This window comes from Canis lupus, chromosome 5 (genome assembly GCF_003254725.2).
Source record: "Canis lupus dingo isolate Sandy chromosome 5, ASM325472v2, whole genome shotgun sequence".
NCBI classification, from domain to species: domain Eukaryota; kingdom Metazoa; phylum Chordata; class Mammalia; order Carnivora; family Canidae; genus Canis; species Canis lupus.
In genome coordinates, this window is record NC_064247.1 from 56,538,522 (window position 1) to 56,553,670 (window position 15,149).

The 15,149-nt window shown below is 56.7% G+C and overlaps 1 protein-coding gene across 4 annotated transcripts; it reads right to left on the reverse strand.

The window, feature by feature from the left end:
• Positions 1-1,073: 1,073 nt before the first annotated feature.
• On the reverse strand, positions 1,074-15,102 carry SDF4 (stromal cell derived factor 4). 4 transcript variants are annotated; one of them, XM_025427578.3, is made up of 8 exons: positions 14,926-15,075; positions 14,610-14,828; positions 11,601-11,953; positions 7,058-7,194; positions 6,647-6,760; positions 3,279-3,437; positions 2,744-2,919; positions 1,074-1,759 (listed from the first exon to the last, which is right to left on the reverse strand). In XM_025427578.3, exons 3-8 carry the CDS (start codon positions 11,903-11,905, stop codon positions 1,583-1,585), a joined length of 1,068 nt encoding a protein of 355 aa, XP_025283363.1. In that variant the 5' UTR covers positions 11,906-11,953; positions 14,610-14,828; positions 14,926-15,075; the 3' UTR covers positions 1,074-1,582. The 4 variants fall into 4 exon arrangements, with proteins under 4 accessions (XP_025283363.1, XP_025283364.1, XP_025283362.1 ...); XM_025427579.2 differs by having other exon boundaries at positions 14,930-15,071; XM_025427577.3 differs by lacking the exon at positions 14,610-14,828 and having other exon boundaries at positions 14,926-15,102.
• Between the last annotated feature and the right edge of the window lie 47 nt (positions 15,103-15,149).

Consider the following 15,149-nt stretch of genomic DNA (forward strand, 5'->3'; position numbering starts at 1 on the left):
GCCCTGCACACTGGGCCCACATGACTGGGCATCTGTCCACTGTGACCCACGCAGCACAGATGGCCAACTGCATGTCATGCGCATGCTCACCCTCCACCCTGGGGTCCCAGCTGACCCCCCGGCACAGCCCACACTTCTGCTGAGCATCACACATCTGCTTGCTGCTGGCTCAGCCATGTGGGCCTGGCTGCGGGGACCCCTTCCCACCACGTACTCTCGTCCTCTCTGAAGTCTTTCCTCTTGTTTGCCTGGAAACCAGCACAGGTGTCACTGCGCCTCTGTTCCTCTGCAACGGCCCCACCCCACGCTGCTCGGAAGCAGGTCCCTGTGGCAAGGGCGGGTCACAGGGGCAGCTCAAGGAAGCCCCTCTGCCCACTTGGCTGGAGCCCCCACCCGAACAGGGCCCTCTAAGGCTCAAGCAGACCCACTGTCTGGGTGAGCTATCCACTAAGGTGCCACAAAACCACAGCTCAGGGCTCCTGAGGGGATGACCAACATGGAGGTGGGGAGGGTCGAGGCAGGGACTCAAGGCAGCAGCTGGGAGGCACGTGGGGTCAGAGACCCTCAGTTAAACCCCTCACAGCTCAGTGCCCTCTGTCCCCACATGCCAGACGAACACTGGGCACACTGACCCCCACAAAGGACCTGGGAAAGCAAGCATGAGAAATTCAGGCCTGGCAGGACCCAGGCTCTTGGGCCCCCAGCCCCAGCGCAGGCTCCGTGAGACTCCGGCCCCCTGACGGCTCTGCTGCATCCCCCACAGCCAACCCAGGACCTCTGTGTTCTCCCCCCCAGCCCCTGCTCTCAGGGTTTGTCCTCAGACCTTCCTCCTCTCCACCCCAGCTCCTCCCAGGGGGTCTCACCCAGGTTCCAGGCTCCTGATTTTGAATCCGTAGCCCAGACCCTCAGCATCCTGTGAGAGCTCTTTCCCACGTAACTGTGGGCCTCCCCATCACTAAACACATCCGGGGCCTGGTCCTTCCCGCACCTGCCCTGGCAGGAGCCTGACCAAACCCTCTGTTCTCACCAAACCACCCACCTCAAAAGCAGTAAGTGGAAGCCACCTAGCCACAAACATTCAAAATCATTTTATGGGATTTTTTTTTTCAACAAAAAAATGAAGCTAGGAGAAAAAAGCAACTGTAATTTAAAGTACATTAATGAGATTCTCGTCACAAGCGTTTGTGTTTTCGGAGACTAAACATTGTGGCGGCCCCTCCCCAGCACCCCGGGAAGGGGCAGGCACCCCCCAGAGGCCGGCCAAGAGCTCTCAGCAGAGCTCATTCTAATACTATGATCACTTCTTGGTCTTCAAGGAAACGGCAGGAACTGCGTTACTCCCCACAGATATGGTGAGGCTGCAGCGCCTTGATGCAGTCAGTTCTCAGAAGTGACCTGCACAGTCCTGTGGGACTCCATGCATGGAGGGTGGCCAGCCCACAACTGCACCTCGGGGATTTGGGCCCGTTCAAGCACATCTTCAGTAAGCCTGGAGCCACAGCTGTCGGGGCCACAGGAAGGGGGGCTTTTAGGAGGCACCAGGGGGCCGAGGTGTGCAGGGCAGGTGGCAGGTGGGGTGGGCTCAGAACTCCTCGTGCACATTCCGGGCATAGTCCATCAGTTTGCTGCCTGTGAAGAACTCGCTGTACTTGAGGACCTCCTCAGGCTCTAGGTGGTGGTTCTGGTTCTCATCGGCGATGGCGATCATCTGCTTGGCCTCGTTTAGGGCATTATACTCGTTCATGGGGTCCATGTAGTCCTACAATGGTTCCAAGCACAGGGCCACTGCAGACCCTGGCTGCCACGGCCCTGCCCAGCTGCCCACGCCCCGAGTGTCCTCTTCACTACAGCGGCGCAGGTCCACACTCGGTGACGGGCCTGAGAGCCCCCAGGACAGACACCCCGCCCCACTGGATGCTCCCTCAGGGAACCAGCATCAGGGCCTGACCTCTGACCCTAAAACCAGCACAGAGAGCCGCTCCTTATGCAAAACACCCCACTGGCTGACAGTATAGAAGCAGCAAGGACAGATGAGCATGTTCTGGAAGGCAGACACCAGGCTGGAAGTGGCTCAGGGCCAGGCAGCCTTCACCTGTGTGGGCACCCAAGACTTACCACCTCCACCTTTGTCAGGACACCTAACAGAAGGGAAGGGTTAGGGATAGGGAGGAGGGAAGCCCTGCCTTGAGTGGCCACCAGGGACCTGTCCACAGATCTATATGATACCCGGACACAGGCACAGACACGGACTCAACCAGCTGCGCCCGCCAGCTATCAACAGGGATCAGAGAATTCTGGCGTAAAGTGAATGAGTCATCCAGCAACGGGGAAAAACAAGCCCACACAGCACCTACACGACACTGGCGAAAACACTTCAGGGGAAGATGGTAGATTCCAACACCGTCTGTGGCCCCCAGCGCCCCAGCATCCAGCCAGCTGCCCATTGGGGAGCGGCTCCTTCTTGTCAAGAGGGGCCAAGACATCCCAAGCACCTTGACCTGGGGGCAGGTATAGTACCTGACTGGGCTGCCTGCTTTTCTGCTCAAATCTCATCTGAACAACAGAGATGACCACACTGGCAGGTGGATCCCCTCCCCCACACACAGGGAGCCCACCCCAGGTGCCCCCACAACCAACACTGCCTTCTCATCACCATAGCCCCTGCCTCGGGCACACCTGGAAGCCTGGGGACTTGGGCCCCACCTTGGGGGCGGGAGATGCCCCCACAAGCGCCTGCGCTCACCTCCAGTTCCGCCATGGTCACGATCCCGTCATGGTTGGCGTCAATCAATTCCTCAAACTCTTTTTTTCGGTCTCTGACCCAACTGTCATCAATGTCCTGGCCCTGCTGATTCTCTACTGTGCCCACGGGCAGAGAGATGAACTCAGGCAGTGAGAGCTGCTTGTCACCGTCCTGGTCTGTGGGATAGGGGAGGGGATGCTTGGACCTCAAGTGGGCATGGGACCACCCAGGCCCATCTAGGGGAAATCAACCAAACAGGTTCACTGCCAAATGTTCCATGTGTTAAATTTTAGCCTAAAGCAAAACACCTGACCCGCTCAGGAGCCTAGCGGAGGCCAGATGGTGCAGGACAAGGCCTGACCATCCCTTACCGCTGTGTAGCCACACAGCCTCCAAACCCCCAGGGCCACCGCTGCCAGGACGACTGGCTGCAGGTGTACCACGGACCCTGCCATCCAGCCCAGCCACCAGCAGGGAGGTACCAACACCCTCAGCCTCACCACCCCCTCAGGATGGGCCACAGGCCAGGCCTCACCCAGGTCCCGGACAATCTCTTTGACCATGAACTTGAGCATGCCACGGCTGTGCTCAGGGTGCAGAAATGACAGGAATTCATCCTCCGTCAGAAGCAGGTCTGAAGGGGGGTTGTCCGCCTGATACCAGCGATCCTTCAGGTTCTCTAGGACTTCCTGTGCTGGGAAAGGCCGACCTGTGAGGACCCAGCACCCAGGACACCTGCACGCACCTGAGCAGCTCTGAGATGTGCTGCCTGGATGGGCAAGGCTGGCCCAGGACACAGTGGTGCATGAGGCCAGGGGCTCAGCACCCCAAGGAGAGCTCAGCCCTCAGGAGGCACACAGTGCAGAGCCCCCCAGACAGACACAAACCCTCCCAAGATGCAGACACAGATCCCACGAGGTACAGATGCAGAGGCTCATGACACAAACCCCCCAAATATGGGTGCCGACCCCCCAACACACACCCCCAACACACACAGGCACAGACGCCCCCCCTGCAGGCCCCACCCTCAGCTACTGCTGCTGCTGTTTGCTCCTCGGGAGAAATGGAAAGCAGGATGTAGGCGGACCCACCCCCGCCACGCACCCACAGGAACAAAGCGCGACCTTATTCCCTTCTATCTCTTTCACGTGCGCGTATACGGTGGGTAGGGCTCTGGAGGAAAACCCAGCTTCCAGGTATGACTCAAGTATCCCCCACAGCCTCTCACCACAGTCCCCCTTCTCCCTCCGTGGGAGGCCTAGAGCCCAGCCTGAAGCTCCACAGGCTCCATAACTGTCCCAGTCTTCCAAGAGAGCGGCGTAGGCCAGGCAAGCAGGAAGAGTTCGGGCATGGAGGCCCTCACTGCCATCACCAAGAGCCAGGCCATGGCTGCATCCCACACAGCACCCGTCATCTCAAGCCCCAGCACCTTCTATGACAGAAGATCCCGTGGTGACCTACTTTTAATGGCAAATACACCTGAAGAAAGGTGGGAGTGACGACATGTTCTCGCCTGCTCTGCGTTGGGACAAGACGCGTGGGGACGGGTACAGAGTCTGTGAGCAGCTGTAACCCCTCAAGGACCTCACCATGAGGTCACTGGGGATTTAAGGGGTGCTGAACCCAACACCACAGCAGAGGTCAGACACACAAGCAGCAATGCCAGCAGTGCCAGAGGCTGGAGGGAGGCCTGGCACTGACCTGGGCAGGCCCCCATGTGTGGTACCTGGGGACAGCAGCCCCCCAAGCCCACGTGCATGTGCCAAGCATCCCTGAGGAGACACGCTGCCACATGGGAACTCTTGAGCCTACCTCTCAGCCCCCACCTGTGCTCCCTGGCATCCCACACCCTCAACACTGCTCCTCACTTCTGATGTCCCTCACCTGCTCATCCCCTCCAAACTAAAGAAGGGACACGTGCTGAAATGAAAACATTGATAGGCAGGCTTAGGCAGCAGAGCCCATGTCCCTGAAGGACAGGTCCTGACCCCAGACACACCTGAGGGAAAGGCGTTGCAGATAGACCAGATCCCAAGAGCAGGCGGGACAGGGGGCCGGCTCCCTGCACCCCAGTAGCCACCCAGACGCTGGTGTCAAATCGCCAACACCGGCAGGAGGACAGAGCCCTCTCCTCCCCCAGGACCCCTAGAGGCCTCTACCCTCTTCAGGGGACAGTGGAACCCCAGGACAAACCATGGAAACAAAACAGAAACAGACATGAAAAAGACAAACTACCATTTCAAAAAAAAATAATCGGGATCCCTGGGTGGCGCAGTGGTTTAGCGCCTGCCTTTGGCCCAGGGCGCGATCCTGGAGACCCGGGATCGAGTCCCACGTCGGGCTCCCGGTGCATGGAGCTTGCTTCTCCCTCTGCCTATGTCTCTGCCTCTCTCTCTCTCTCTCTCTCTCTCTGTGACTATCATAAATAAATAAAAGTTAAAAAAAAATAATCACATCCAAGGTACATGCTTTAAAAAGAACAGAAATGAAATTCTGGATGGCGCCCCAGGAATGGGGAAAGGCCAGCCAGTGTCCAAGGGTGTCCAGGAGCCTCCGTGCTGCTCAGGAAAAGGATCTGGTGCTGCTTAACCTGAGGCTCTTCTAAGTTACATATGCACCATGGTCAGATGAAGCAGGAAAAACAAACGTATGAGACACATGGACAGGGTGCCTGTAACAGGCAGCCCCCACGGGACAGCCCAAAAGCTGGGGGCTCAGACACAAACAGAAAAGGGAACTACAGACCAGTGTGTCTCATGCAAACATGCCCCACAAAAGATCAGCAAATTAAACCCAAAAACATGTAAGAAGAATTATAGACCATGACCAAATGGGACTCATCCGAGGTACACAAGGCCAGTACCATTTCAACATCTGGAAATCAATTACCGTGATCATCACATCAACAGCTGAAGAAGAAAACTTGTATGATCAGATCAACAGACAGAAAAAATGACACAAAATCCAACAGCCATTCATGATCCAAACTCTCAGCAAACTAGGAACAGAGGAGGATTTTCTCCAGCAAAGAACACCTACAGAAAACCTGCAGCTCACACCAGTTTAATGGGGAGAAACTTAACACTTCCTCTGAGATCAGAAAAAGGAAAAGGTGCCCCATCATCAATGCTCTCCAGCATGGTCCTGAAGTCCCAGGAAATATGGTAAGAGGAGGAGGCAGGAGGTATACAGATTGGGAAGAAGGAAACAAACTGTGTTCGCTGATGTCACTGTCACCTGTAGAGAAATCTGAGAGAACTAACTAAAGTCCTAAAACCACTAAGCAATCATAGCAAGACCGCAGGACAGAGATTAGCACAAAAAGGCCAGTCACTTCCCTGCTTGCCAGCAAGGAAGGCAAAGAATCAGGTGAAGGATGAACAGGGAAAATACAAACAGAAAGAAGGCATGACTGCCACCCAACAGAGGACAGAGGGGTCTGGGCCCCTAACCACAAACACTGGCACAGACAAGAGTGCCCACAGTCCCCCTGAAGACCCAGCAGCAGGGGACAGCCACAGCCCAGGGGCCGCAGCAGCAGCCCTCACAGAGCGAGGGGGCAGGGGGCGGGCACATGACAAACAGGGACCAAGTCATGGGTGCAAACATGCTGCAGAGAAACTTTCAAACACACATCACCAAGAGAAGACACGATAGGACAAGGTGGGATGCTGACTCACTGCGTGGAGGAAGAACAGGACGCAACAGGCAACACGCCAAAACTCGGCAGGGGCCCCAAACGGGATGCAGTGAGGGCTGTGAGGATCCTCCCCCGACCATCACGGACCCTGTCCTGGCCCACAGACCTCCCCAGCAAAAACCTATGGGAGGCCGCCTGCTGCTCCCATGGCCTGCCCGGCTAGAGGCCTCCCTCTAGGCATGCCACAGGGCCCAGGCACTCACTCTCCTCGTCGACTTTCAGCTCCTCCCCATTCTTTATCTTCTCCGCAATTTCTCGTTCATTGTGGCCTTTGCTCACCAAAAACTTCACCTTATACTCGTCCCATGACACATGCCCTAGAAGATAAGACCGATCCAAAATGGACAGTTTTGGGAAGAGGTATGTGATTGTTTGCAGACATCTGCCAGTATCCCCAGGCTGCAGGCAAGTACAGAAGCACTGAAGTGGCCACAGCACACCCCAAAGCCAGGCCCATGCCCCACACCCCCATCCTCGCCTGCAGGGGATGCATGAGCCAGGGGTCTGTCTTGGGGCCAGCACAATCGAACACTACGGCCTCACCTCCTCTGCCCCTACACACTGCCCTCCCCTGGCAGCCTCCAGCCCGTGGAGTCAGGGTGAGGTCACCATACCATCGCCATCGGGGTCCACAGCGTGGAAGTGCACCTTGCTCTCCTCGATGGCCTCCTGGAAGTGCTCTGCAGTTTTCTCCATGATCCAGTGCTGCATCTCCTTGGCGCTTATCTTCCGGTCAGTATTCACATCAACCCTGTGGCCAGACAAGCAACATCAGACGAGGTCTCCAGAACCCGGGACCAAAGGATGGCCAGCGGGACTCCACTGCCATGAACAGGGACACATTCTACCCAACAGTGACGCCAGAAGTGTCAGGGGACACTGGGGGTGGCAGGGAAGACTGGTGGTCTACTCTGTAGCAGCAGATCAGCATCACTTCCCCAGTAGTCTGGGGGCCACCGGGGGAGGACAGACTCGGCCCTTGCTCAAGACAGGTGGCATTGCCAACCCAAATCTACACACCCAGACACATGGGACCAGAGCTATGAAGCCAGAGCAGAGTCATGTTCCATACGTGGGTACAGATGGCTAAATGGAGAAGCAAATACAGATGCAAGTGTGCATATACGTGTGTGCATGCATCAGCACACACTCAGTGTATGAACTGGCTCATACACACGTGTGCACACTAGTATGTGTGTGCACGTGTTAACACACCTATGTTCACACACATCATCTAGCCCTGCCCACCAGGAGGGCCCCAGGAAGCGAACCCAGCAGTAATGCACAGAACCAGTGCCCAGATCTGGGCAATAAAAGAAGCCAGGGCTCCCTGGAGAGTTGCCCCTGGAGCACCTGGTAGTGCCAGCAAGTAAGGAAGTGCCCCAAAACAAACAAATGGAAGGCCTCCCCACCTCCAAGTGGGAATGATGCGAGTGGCAGACCAGCGCAGTACTGGATCCTACCCAAAGTGTACAAGAAATGTCCAGGAGTCCCGGCTGACAGAAGGAAACGAGTGATAAGTCAACGTACGGGGAGACAGAAATGCTCCCCACAGAAATCCAAGTCATACGGTGGCTCCCCTCCCCATCCCGCTGGAGGGCAACTGTCTCACTGAGTGGCTCCCAAAGAAGACGGGAGGGACAGGGAGACACTTGACAGACACCACCTGGACCAGGTGACCAGGCCAACGTGTCCTGAACTATCCTACAGATGCCAACTACCCACTAACGGGATTTGACAAGAGGGCCACCTCACCTCTGGGGTGTTCTTTCCCAAACCCCAACCCCACTCTCAGCACCAGAAAGCACAGCAAATAAACCCCAAATGAGGGACCCCACACCTGTGCAGTCCTCCCCAAAACTGTCAAGGTCATGAAAGAGTAAGAGAGAGACACCACCACATCCCAGAGGGGACAGAGGACCCGTGACACTCAGCGTCCCTGTCCCCTGAATGGACAGGGATGATGGGGAAGAGTGGAACATGAAGGCTGGAGTGTGGGCAACAGGAATAGCCCTGCTGATTCTTAGTTTTGACAAATGCACTGTGGTTACCTAAAGGTCAGTATAAGGGAGAACTGGCTGTCTTTGCCACTTTTCTGTAAATCTAATATTATTCCAAGATAAAAGTCTTATTTAAGAAATATTGTGGTGGGGTGCCTGAGTGGATCAGTCAATTAAGCACTCGATTCCTGATTTCGGCTTAGGTCATGATTTCAGGGTCGTGGGATCGAGCGCCATGTCAGGCTCTGTGCTCAGTGGGGAGATTCTCTCCCCCACTTCCCCTCATCACCCCCAAATGCATATGTGCAGGTGTCTGTGTTCTCTCTTTTTCTAATAAATAATTTTTTTTTTAATGTTGTGACAGGGGACCCCTGGATGGCTCAGCGGTTTGGCACCTGCCTTCAACCCAGGGTGTGGCCCCGGAGACCCGGGATCGAGTCCCGCGTCAGGCTCCCTGCATGGAGCCTGCTTCTCCCTCTGCCTGTGTCTCTGCCTCTCTCTCTCTCTCTGTGTCTCCAATGAATGAATGAATGAATGAATGAATGAATAAATGTTGTAACAGGATTACATTCATCAAAACCAGGTCCTTGAGACCACGTATAACTCGGGCAGAGGGCCAGTGAGGCAGCAGCTGACAAAAAGCCAGACGCCACAGTCTTGGGCCATGCAGCCTCTTGAAGCAGGAGTGGCCATAGATGGAAGTCAGTGTGGAAACCACAGTGGCAAGTGGTGGTGAGTAGAGTGAGGTGCTCCCCACCTGTGACCCCGCAAAATAAGTGATGCATAACAAAAATACCTCCTGTGGACAGCCACAGCCACACACCTCAGAAAGACTGAAAAGCAAGCAGCTTGCAAGGCAACCCCCATCTTCCCGCTGGCAACACGGCTTACTGGTCCCGTTTTCTCCACTTCCAGGGGATGTGTTCTTAGCATTGCTACCCCTCTGAGCAAGCGCGCACCTCTCCACCTGCAGGGCCCCTCGTGACTCCGTGCAGAGGGCAGCAGGTGCCCAGGAAGAAGAGGCCCAGGTGAGGTCTGGCATTAAGCCTGCTCCCTGCCTGCGCACAGACATCTGCACACCTGGACCTCAGAGCCCTGACAGGTGTGAGATACAGGTGGGGCTCCAGACACACCCCCAGCCCCCACAGTCCCAGGCTCATTGCTGAATTTTTGGCTCCCTGCTCTGTGCTCCGTCATGATAGCCAGCTATGTTCCAACCAGGTAAAGAACGAACCTTCAATATTGAAAACATAAGCACGGCAGGAAAACGCCTGCCTCCTGACTGCACCCCCTGCTCCAGTGTCAGGCGCCTGCTCCTGGCGCAGAGTCTCTGGGCAGTATCCCACCCTCTTTGGATTCTGCCCCATTGCCGTCACCTGTCCAAGAGGCCCTGCCTGGTCTCTCGAGGCCCGGCCCTCTCATGGCCCCTTCCTCCCAGAGCCCTGGGCCCCCCAACACACAAAAGTGCCAAGGGCTCTAAGGCCCAGAAGCAGCTCGGGGAGAACATGCTGTTGGCTCAACAGCTGAGTTTGAGTCTGTCTGATGGGAAGATGTTCTAACGGACACGATATTCACAGGTTTGAGGTTCCACAGGTATCTTGGGATCCAGGGTGAAGCCACCCTCTCCCAAGGAAGCCCAGGGCAGGTCTGGGTAGATGTCCTTGCCCAGTGTTTTTAGCCCAAAGGCTACCTGCGGGCACACAGCTGGCCCGTGGCCCAGTGAGTGGTGCAGACCACCCTCGTCACGCTGCCGGAAGGTGGCTCCCAGTGTGGGGAGGGATGCTCCCAACAGAGTCCTGGGGAGAGGCCAGGGACCTCGACGTTAGCCAGCCAAATCATGAACAGATTACCCAGTCTGGTGGTCCAGCGCCCACCTGTCTCCCACTCGGTCTCGGCCAGCCCACCATCCACAGACCTTCCAGCCGCCCTCAGCTGGTGGGATCCACCTCTCTCGCCAATACCTATCCAGGGAAACCCCATCAGGGCATCGTGGAGACACAGAACAAGCACTGCAATCTCGCTGCCTTGTGTGGGTTTGCCTCCATCTGACAAAGAAGGAGCCACCTGCTACCTGGTGGCTTGGTCCCTAGTTTTCCTCTGCTCACAGAAAACAGAAGACTTCACTCCAGATGAGAGTAAAACCTGGATGCTAGACGAGGCTTTAGCACATTTCATCAAGGGCAGAGACACCAGTTCCTCCAACTCAGCCCCAGAGGGGGCTGTCCAAGGAAGCATCAACCCTTTCCCCCTAGAGCCTCCTAGTTGCTCCTTTCTCCTGACCTCTGAACCCCACAGGCCCTGGTCTGGCGATGGTCCTCTTTCCAGATCTCTCACCTGGTGCCCAGACTTGGCCGAGGACACACTCACACTTGCTGGATGCTCCTCCTCAACTCCACTCGGTAACTGGTATACCCGACATCTCTGCTCTACTTGTAGGAGCCTTGCACTCGCCCCACCCTCTCTTACCTCCACCTGCAGCTGCTTAGTCCTCTCCCACCTACCCAGTGGTAAAACCCACCACACCCCTCAGCACACCCCAGCCTCTCCCAAGTTACTGCACTACCCACTCAGCCCTGCTGCCCTCCTATCTGTTCTCCACCTCATTTCACCCTACCCTAGAAATAAACAGCACCCAGCATATGCCGAGACTTTGTTCTCCCCACACCAAGGAAGCAGGGCTCTCAATGCTCCCTTCCATAGATGAGGACGCTGAGGCTGACAGGCTCAGGGAACAGAGTCCAGGTCCAACTACCAAGGGCCTCCTCCCAGGCTCATGCCCTGGCCATGAAGCCCCTCTACTCTCTTGGAGGCTCCAAAGCCACCAGGCCCTGTGCCCTCTGGACGTGTGTCCCCAGCCTGTGTGACACCTGTGTACACTCAGAGGGGCTCCTCTCAGTCTCCTTCCTGGAACCGAGAGCCATGAATCCTGGGTCCTGGAATGTGCCTGGACCACCAGTCACCAATACCCTGAGAGCCTGGGCCCCAACAGGCCTATGCTGGGCAGGGAGTCTCCTAAGGCTCAGGCCCCCTGAGATCTGTGGGCCCTGCCCAGCCCCAGCACATGGCTTGTGTGAGCTGTGGCCACAGGCCACAGGTGCCTACTTAGAAAAGATGACCATCAGCCTGTGTGAGCTGTGGTCCAGGCCCAGGTGCCTACTTAGAAAAGATAACCATCAGCTTCCGCCTGCTCCTCCGTGGCTCTGCATCCTCCTCAAACCCGTCCATGTCCTTCCCCAGGAAGACCTCCTGGTGGAAGTCCTTGTTGAGGTGTCCATCCATCTCCAGCTTCACCCCATTCAGGTGATCCGGGGGTAGGATCTCAGGCTCGTCCTTGGTGCCTGCTCTCTCCCGAGCAGATGAGTGGTTGGCAGGCCGGGCAGACACATCCATCAAAAGGATGACCCCCAAGAGCCATAGGCAGTGAGGAGCCAGGCCGCAGAGGGGAGCCTGCCTGAATGCCATGGCCACCCAGGTCCGGACTGTGAGATGGCCTGCAAGTGCGGCCAGGAGCTGGGGAGAGAGGAACAGGACAGGTCATTAGTGAGGCCTGGGTCACAACCTTCCCACCACCCCAGGTACTGTGAAAGGCCAACAGCCCACAGCTACCAGACCCCAGCATGCAATTAAAAGTCCACAAAGAGGACATGGCCAACGTTCAATGGAGCATCAGCAAATATTTCACTAAAGCAGCGCTTACTTTACAACACGATATAGAAATTCTTGGTTTATGGATCTATACTAGACATACTACTTTTCCATTTTCCAAATATGCTGGAGAAGCATCTTATCTCTCTCTCTTACTCAGATCTAAGTTGCCCCACCTCAAGGGCCACTCAGCACCACTAAACCTACCCCTTTTCAATGCCCACAGCGGCTATTCCCAAAACAGTGTTTCTCCATCCCTTCTGGTATTGAGACTGACTCCAGAGTCATGGTAACCCACTCTCCAAATCCCAACTCAGCATTTGTGAGCTCTGTCCCTTTGGCTCAGTCACCTGACCTCCCCAGCCTCGGTTTCTACCATGAAACAGGAAGCCCCCTACCCTAGTCTGAGGCACTGTGAGGACAGGGCCTGGTGCCAGCAAATGCCCAAACCACCCATCAGGGCACCAGCCCCTCCCTACCTTCCCATCTCAATGACCTGCAGGTGTGCACACACATACGCAGCAAGTACACAATTGTACACAAACACGAGCATACACACACACACACACACACACACACACAGCCCTGCTCGTGTTCACACAGGAACAAGAAGACAGGAAGTCTGTCATCCTCGGTATGCCTGGACCTGGCAATGAGGAATCAAGGCCACTCTTCCGTCTACTTCCCCACAGTAAGGATCCCAGGGCCACAAGTACTCATGCCCAGCACTTGGCCATCCCAGCCTCCTCCCATACCTGGCTCCTTCCACTTACCTGCTTTCCCTTCCAGGCTCCTCCAGATTCCCTTCTGGAATGACCTAGAACTCCCTTCTGGCTGGCGCCAGAACATGGCCCAGCTGCCTGCTCAGCGTCTAGCTCAGCTTCTCACAGACCTTCACACTCCACACTTCCCAAAAGAACAGCAGTTCCTTCTGGCCCTTTACTTAACCTGTCCTCATAGTCTGTCCACCTGGCAAACACCTGGTGGTCCCCTCGGGCACAGCTGAGGCCCTGCCCTCCTCTGGCAGTCTTTGCAGGGAGGAGCAGCAAAGGGAAGCCCAGTAGCGCCCAGGGCCCAGGGCTGCTGGCCCTGGAGGCACCCACAGCAGGCCAGGGTGCCACCTGCAGCCAAGTTGGGGCATGGCAGGAAGCACAGGACCTTCTACCTGGCCAAGCAGATGTCTATGCTGGCCAGCAGCACAGCCACCACAGCACAGCCTGAGGGCACACTGTGCAGGACACAAGCTCCACTGGCTGGTACGGCAACACGAGCAGATGCCACCACTTGCTTACTTGATGCTTCCTTTCAAATGTTCCTACTCCTGAATGGCACTATCCACCTGTCAGCTGACACCTTTATATGCTAGTCCTGTCAACCTGAGCACCACCTGGGCCCCACTCTCTGAACTTGTCTCATTCCTGGTCTGGGGGGCCTGCAATGTTTTCAGAAGCACGCAGGCTGGCCGGCTGCCCCAGGGTGTTCTCTGTGACAGGACTGCCCCTGAGTCACATCCACTGGAGCGCCACACCTCCTGCCCCTCACCATCCAAGCAGCAGTCACGCTGTCCACACAGCTGAACGAACATGTACAGGGGTTTCTACCACAGTGCACACACATGTTCCTGAAAATATCCGTGTTCTGCAGAAGCGCACAATAAAAAACACAGGGCCTGTGGGAACAACATGGGGTATGTGTCTCAAGACCAGCAGAGCCCTACATAAACAGACCCTGAGGAACCCAGTAAGTGGTGTTCACCCACTGTACCTTGCCCACTCGCTGTGGGCGAGGCACCCACAGCTCCAACCAGCAGCTTAGGGCCTGGGGGATTATGCTGAGTGGAGACGCCACTGGGGCCCAGGAGGACATGCAGCCTGTCACAAGCCTGCGGTCACTAGGGTCCAGTACTGGCCTTCCTTTCCTGCTCCTGCCTGCCAGAAAAGTGCTGTTCACACCAAGATAACCGCCCCTGACATTAATACAGCCCTCTCTGAACAGTGGACATAAAAACACGCATCGGGTCCAAGCAGACTGTACTTTGCTCCCGGAAAGAACAAACTCGATTCCTTCCTTATCTTCAAGGGCAGAACACTAGTTCTGCAGATAAAGCAACCTCGAAATAACCAAACGGATATCAGGAGGCCAAGTGAGACTTTATCTTCTCCCTTCAGAGGTTCCTTAGCAGGAAAGTAGCAGCGTGGCTGAGGATGCCATCAGGTGCTGGGTTCCTCACCCTCTGCCGGCCCTGCACCCCTGACCCTCAGGCCCCCACCCCCGACCCCGACACCTGATCCCCTGACCCGGACCCCCGACACCTGACCCCCACCCGGACCCCCTGATCCCGACACCCCAAGGCTGGGATTTCAAAGCGCAGGGAATCCCCATCCTCTAGAAGCGACGTGAATAGGGAAGGCAACACCCCCCAGGGCTCCCAGCTTCGGCGGACGCGACATTTCTCGGCCGCCCTGGGGTGTCCGTTCCGGCGAACCTCAATCTCTCGCGGTTAAAAGCGCAAACGCTTCACCTAAACGCCCCGTCACAGGTCTCGGGAGTCGCGTAGAGAAGGTCGGTAACAACTGACACTGGCCGACCCGGAAGCCAGGGTCTTCACACGCACAATTTCAAATCTTCACCAAGTCCCACCAGTTAGGGCAGCGAGGTCGCCTGGCCGGTAAACACCGGGGTCCCCCCGGCTCCCTTGCCGACCGGTCATCGTCAGCTTGTTTCCCGGAGGCAGCCGTCGCTGAGGGCAGAGATGACATGAGCCCAGGATCCAGCGGCCCGAGGGTGCGTCCGCAGGCCTCCCGCCGCCCCCTCCCCGCCCCGGGGCCCTCACTCACCGACCTCCCTTCCCTCGCTCAGGAGCCACCGAGCGGGACTCGAGCGCCCGTGACGCCTCTAACCGGACTCGCCTAGGCCGCGGCCATCTTTCTTCCGGGAAGAGGCGGACCAAGAACGGCGCGCGTGGGCACTACCCCAGCGCGACGATGCTGGTGCCGCCATCTTTTCTCCGGGCGGAAGTGACCGCGCGGCCCCTCCCAGAGGCAACCAACGAGCTGGGTGC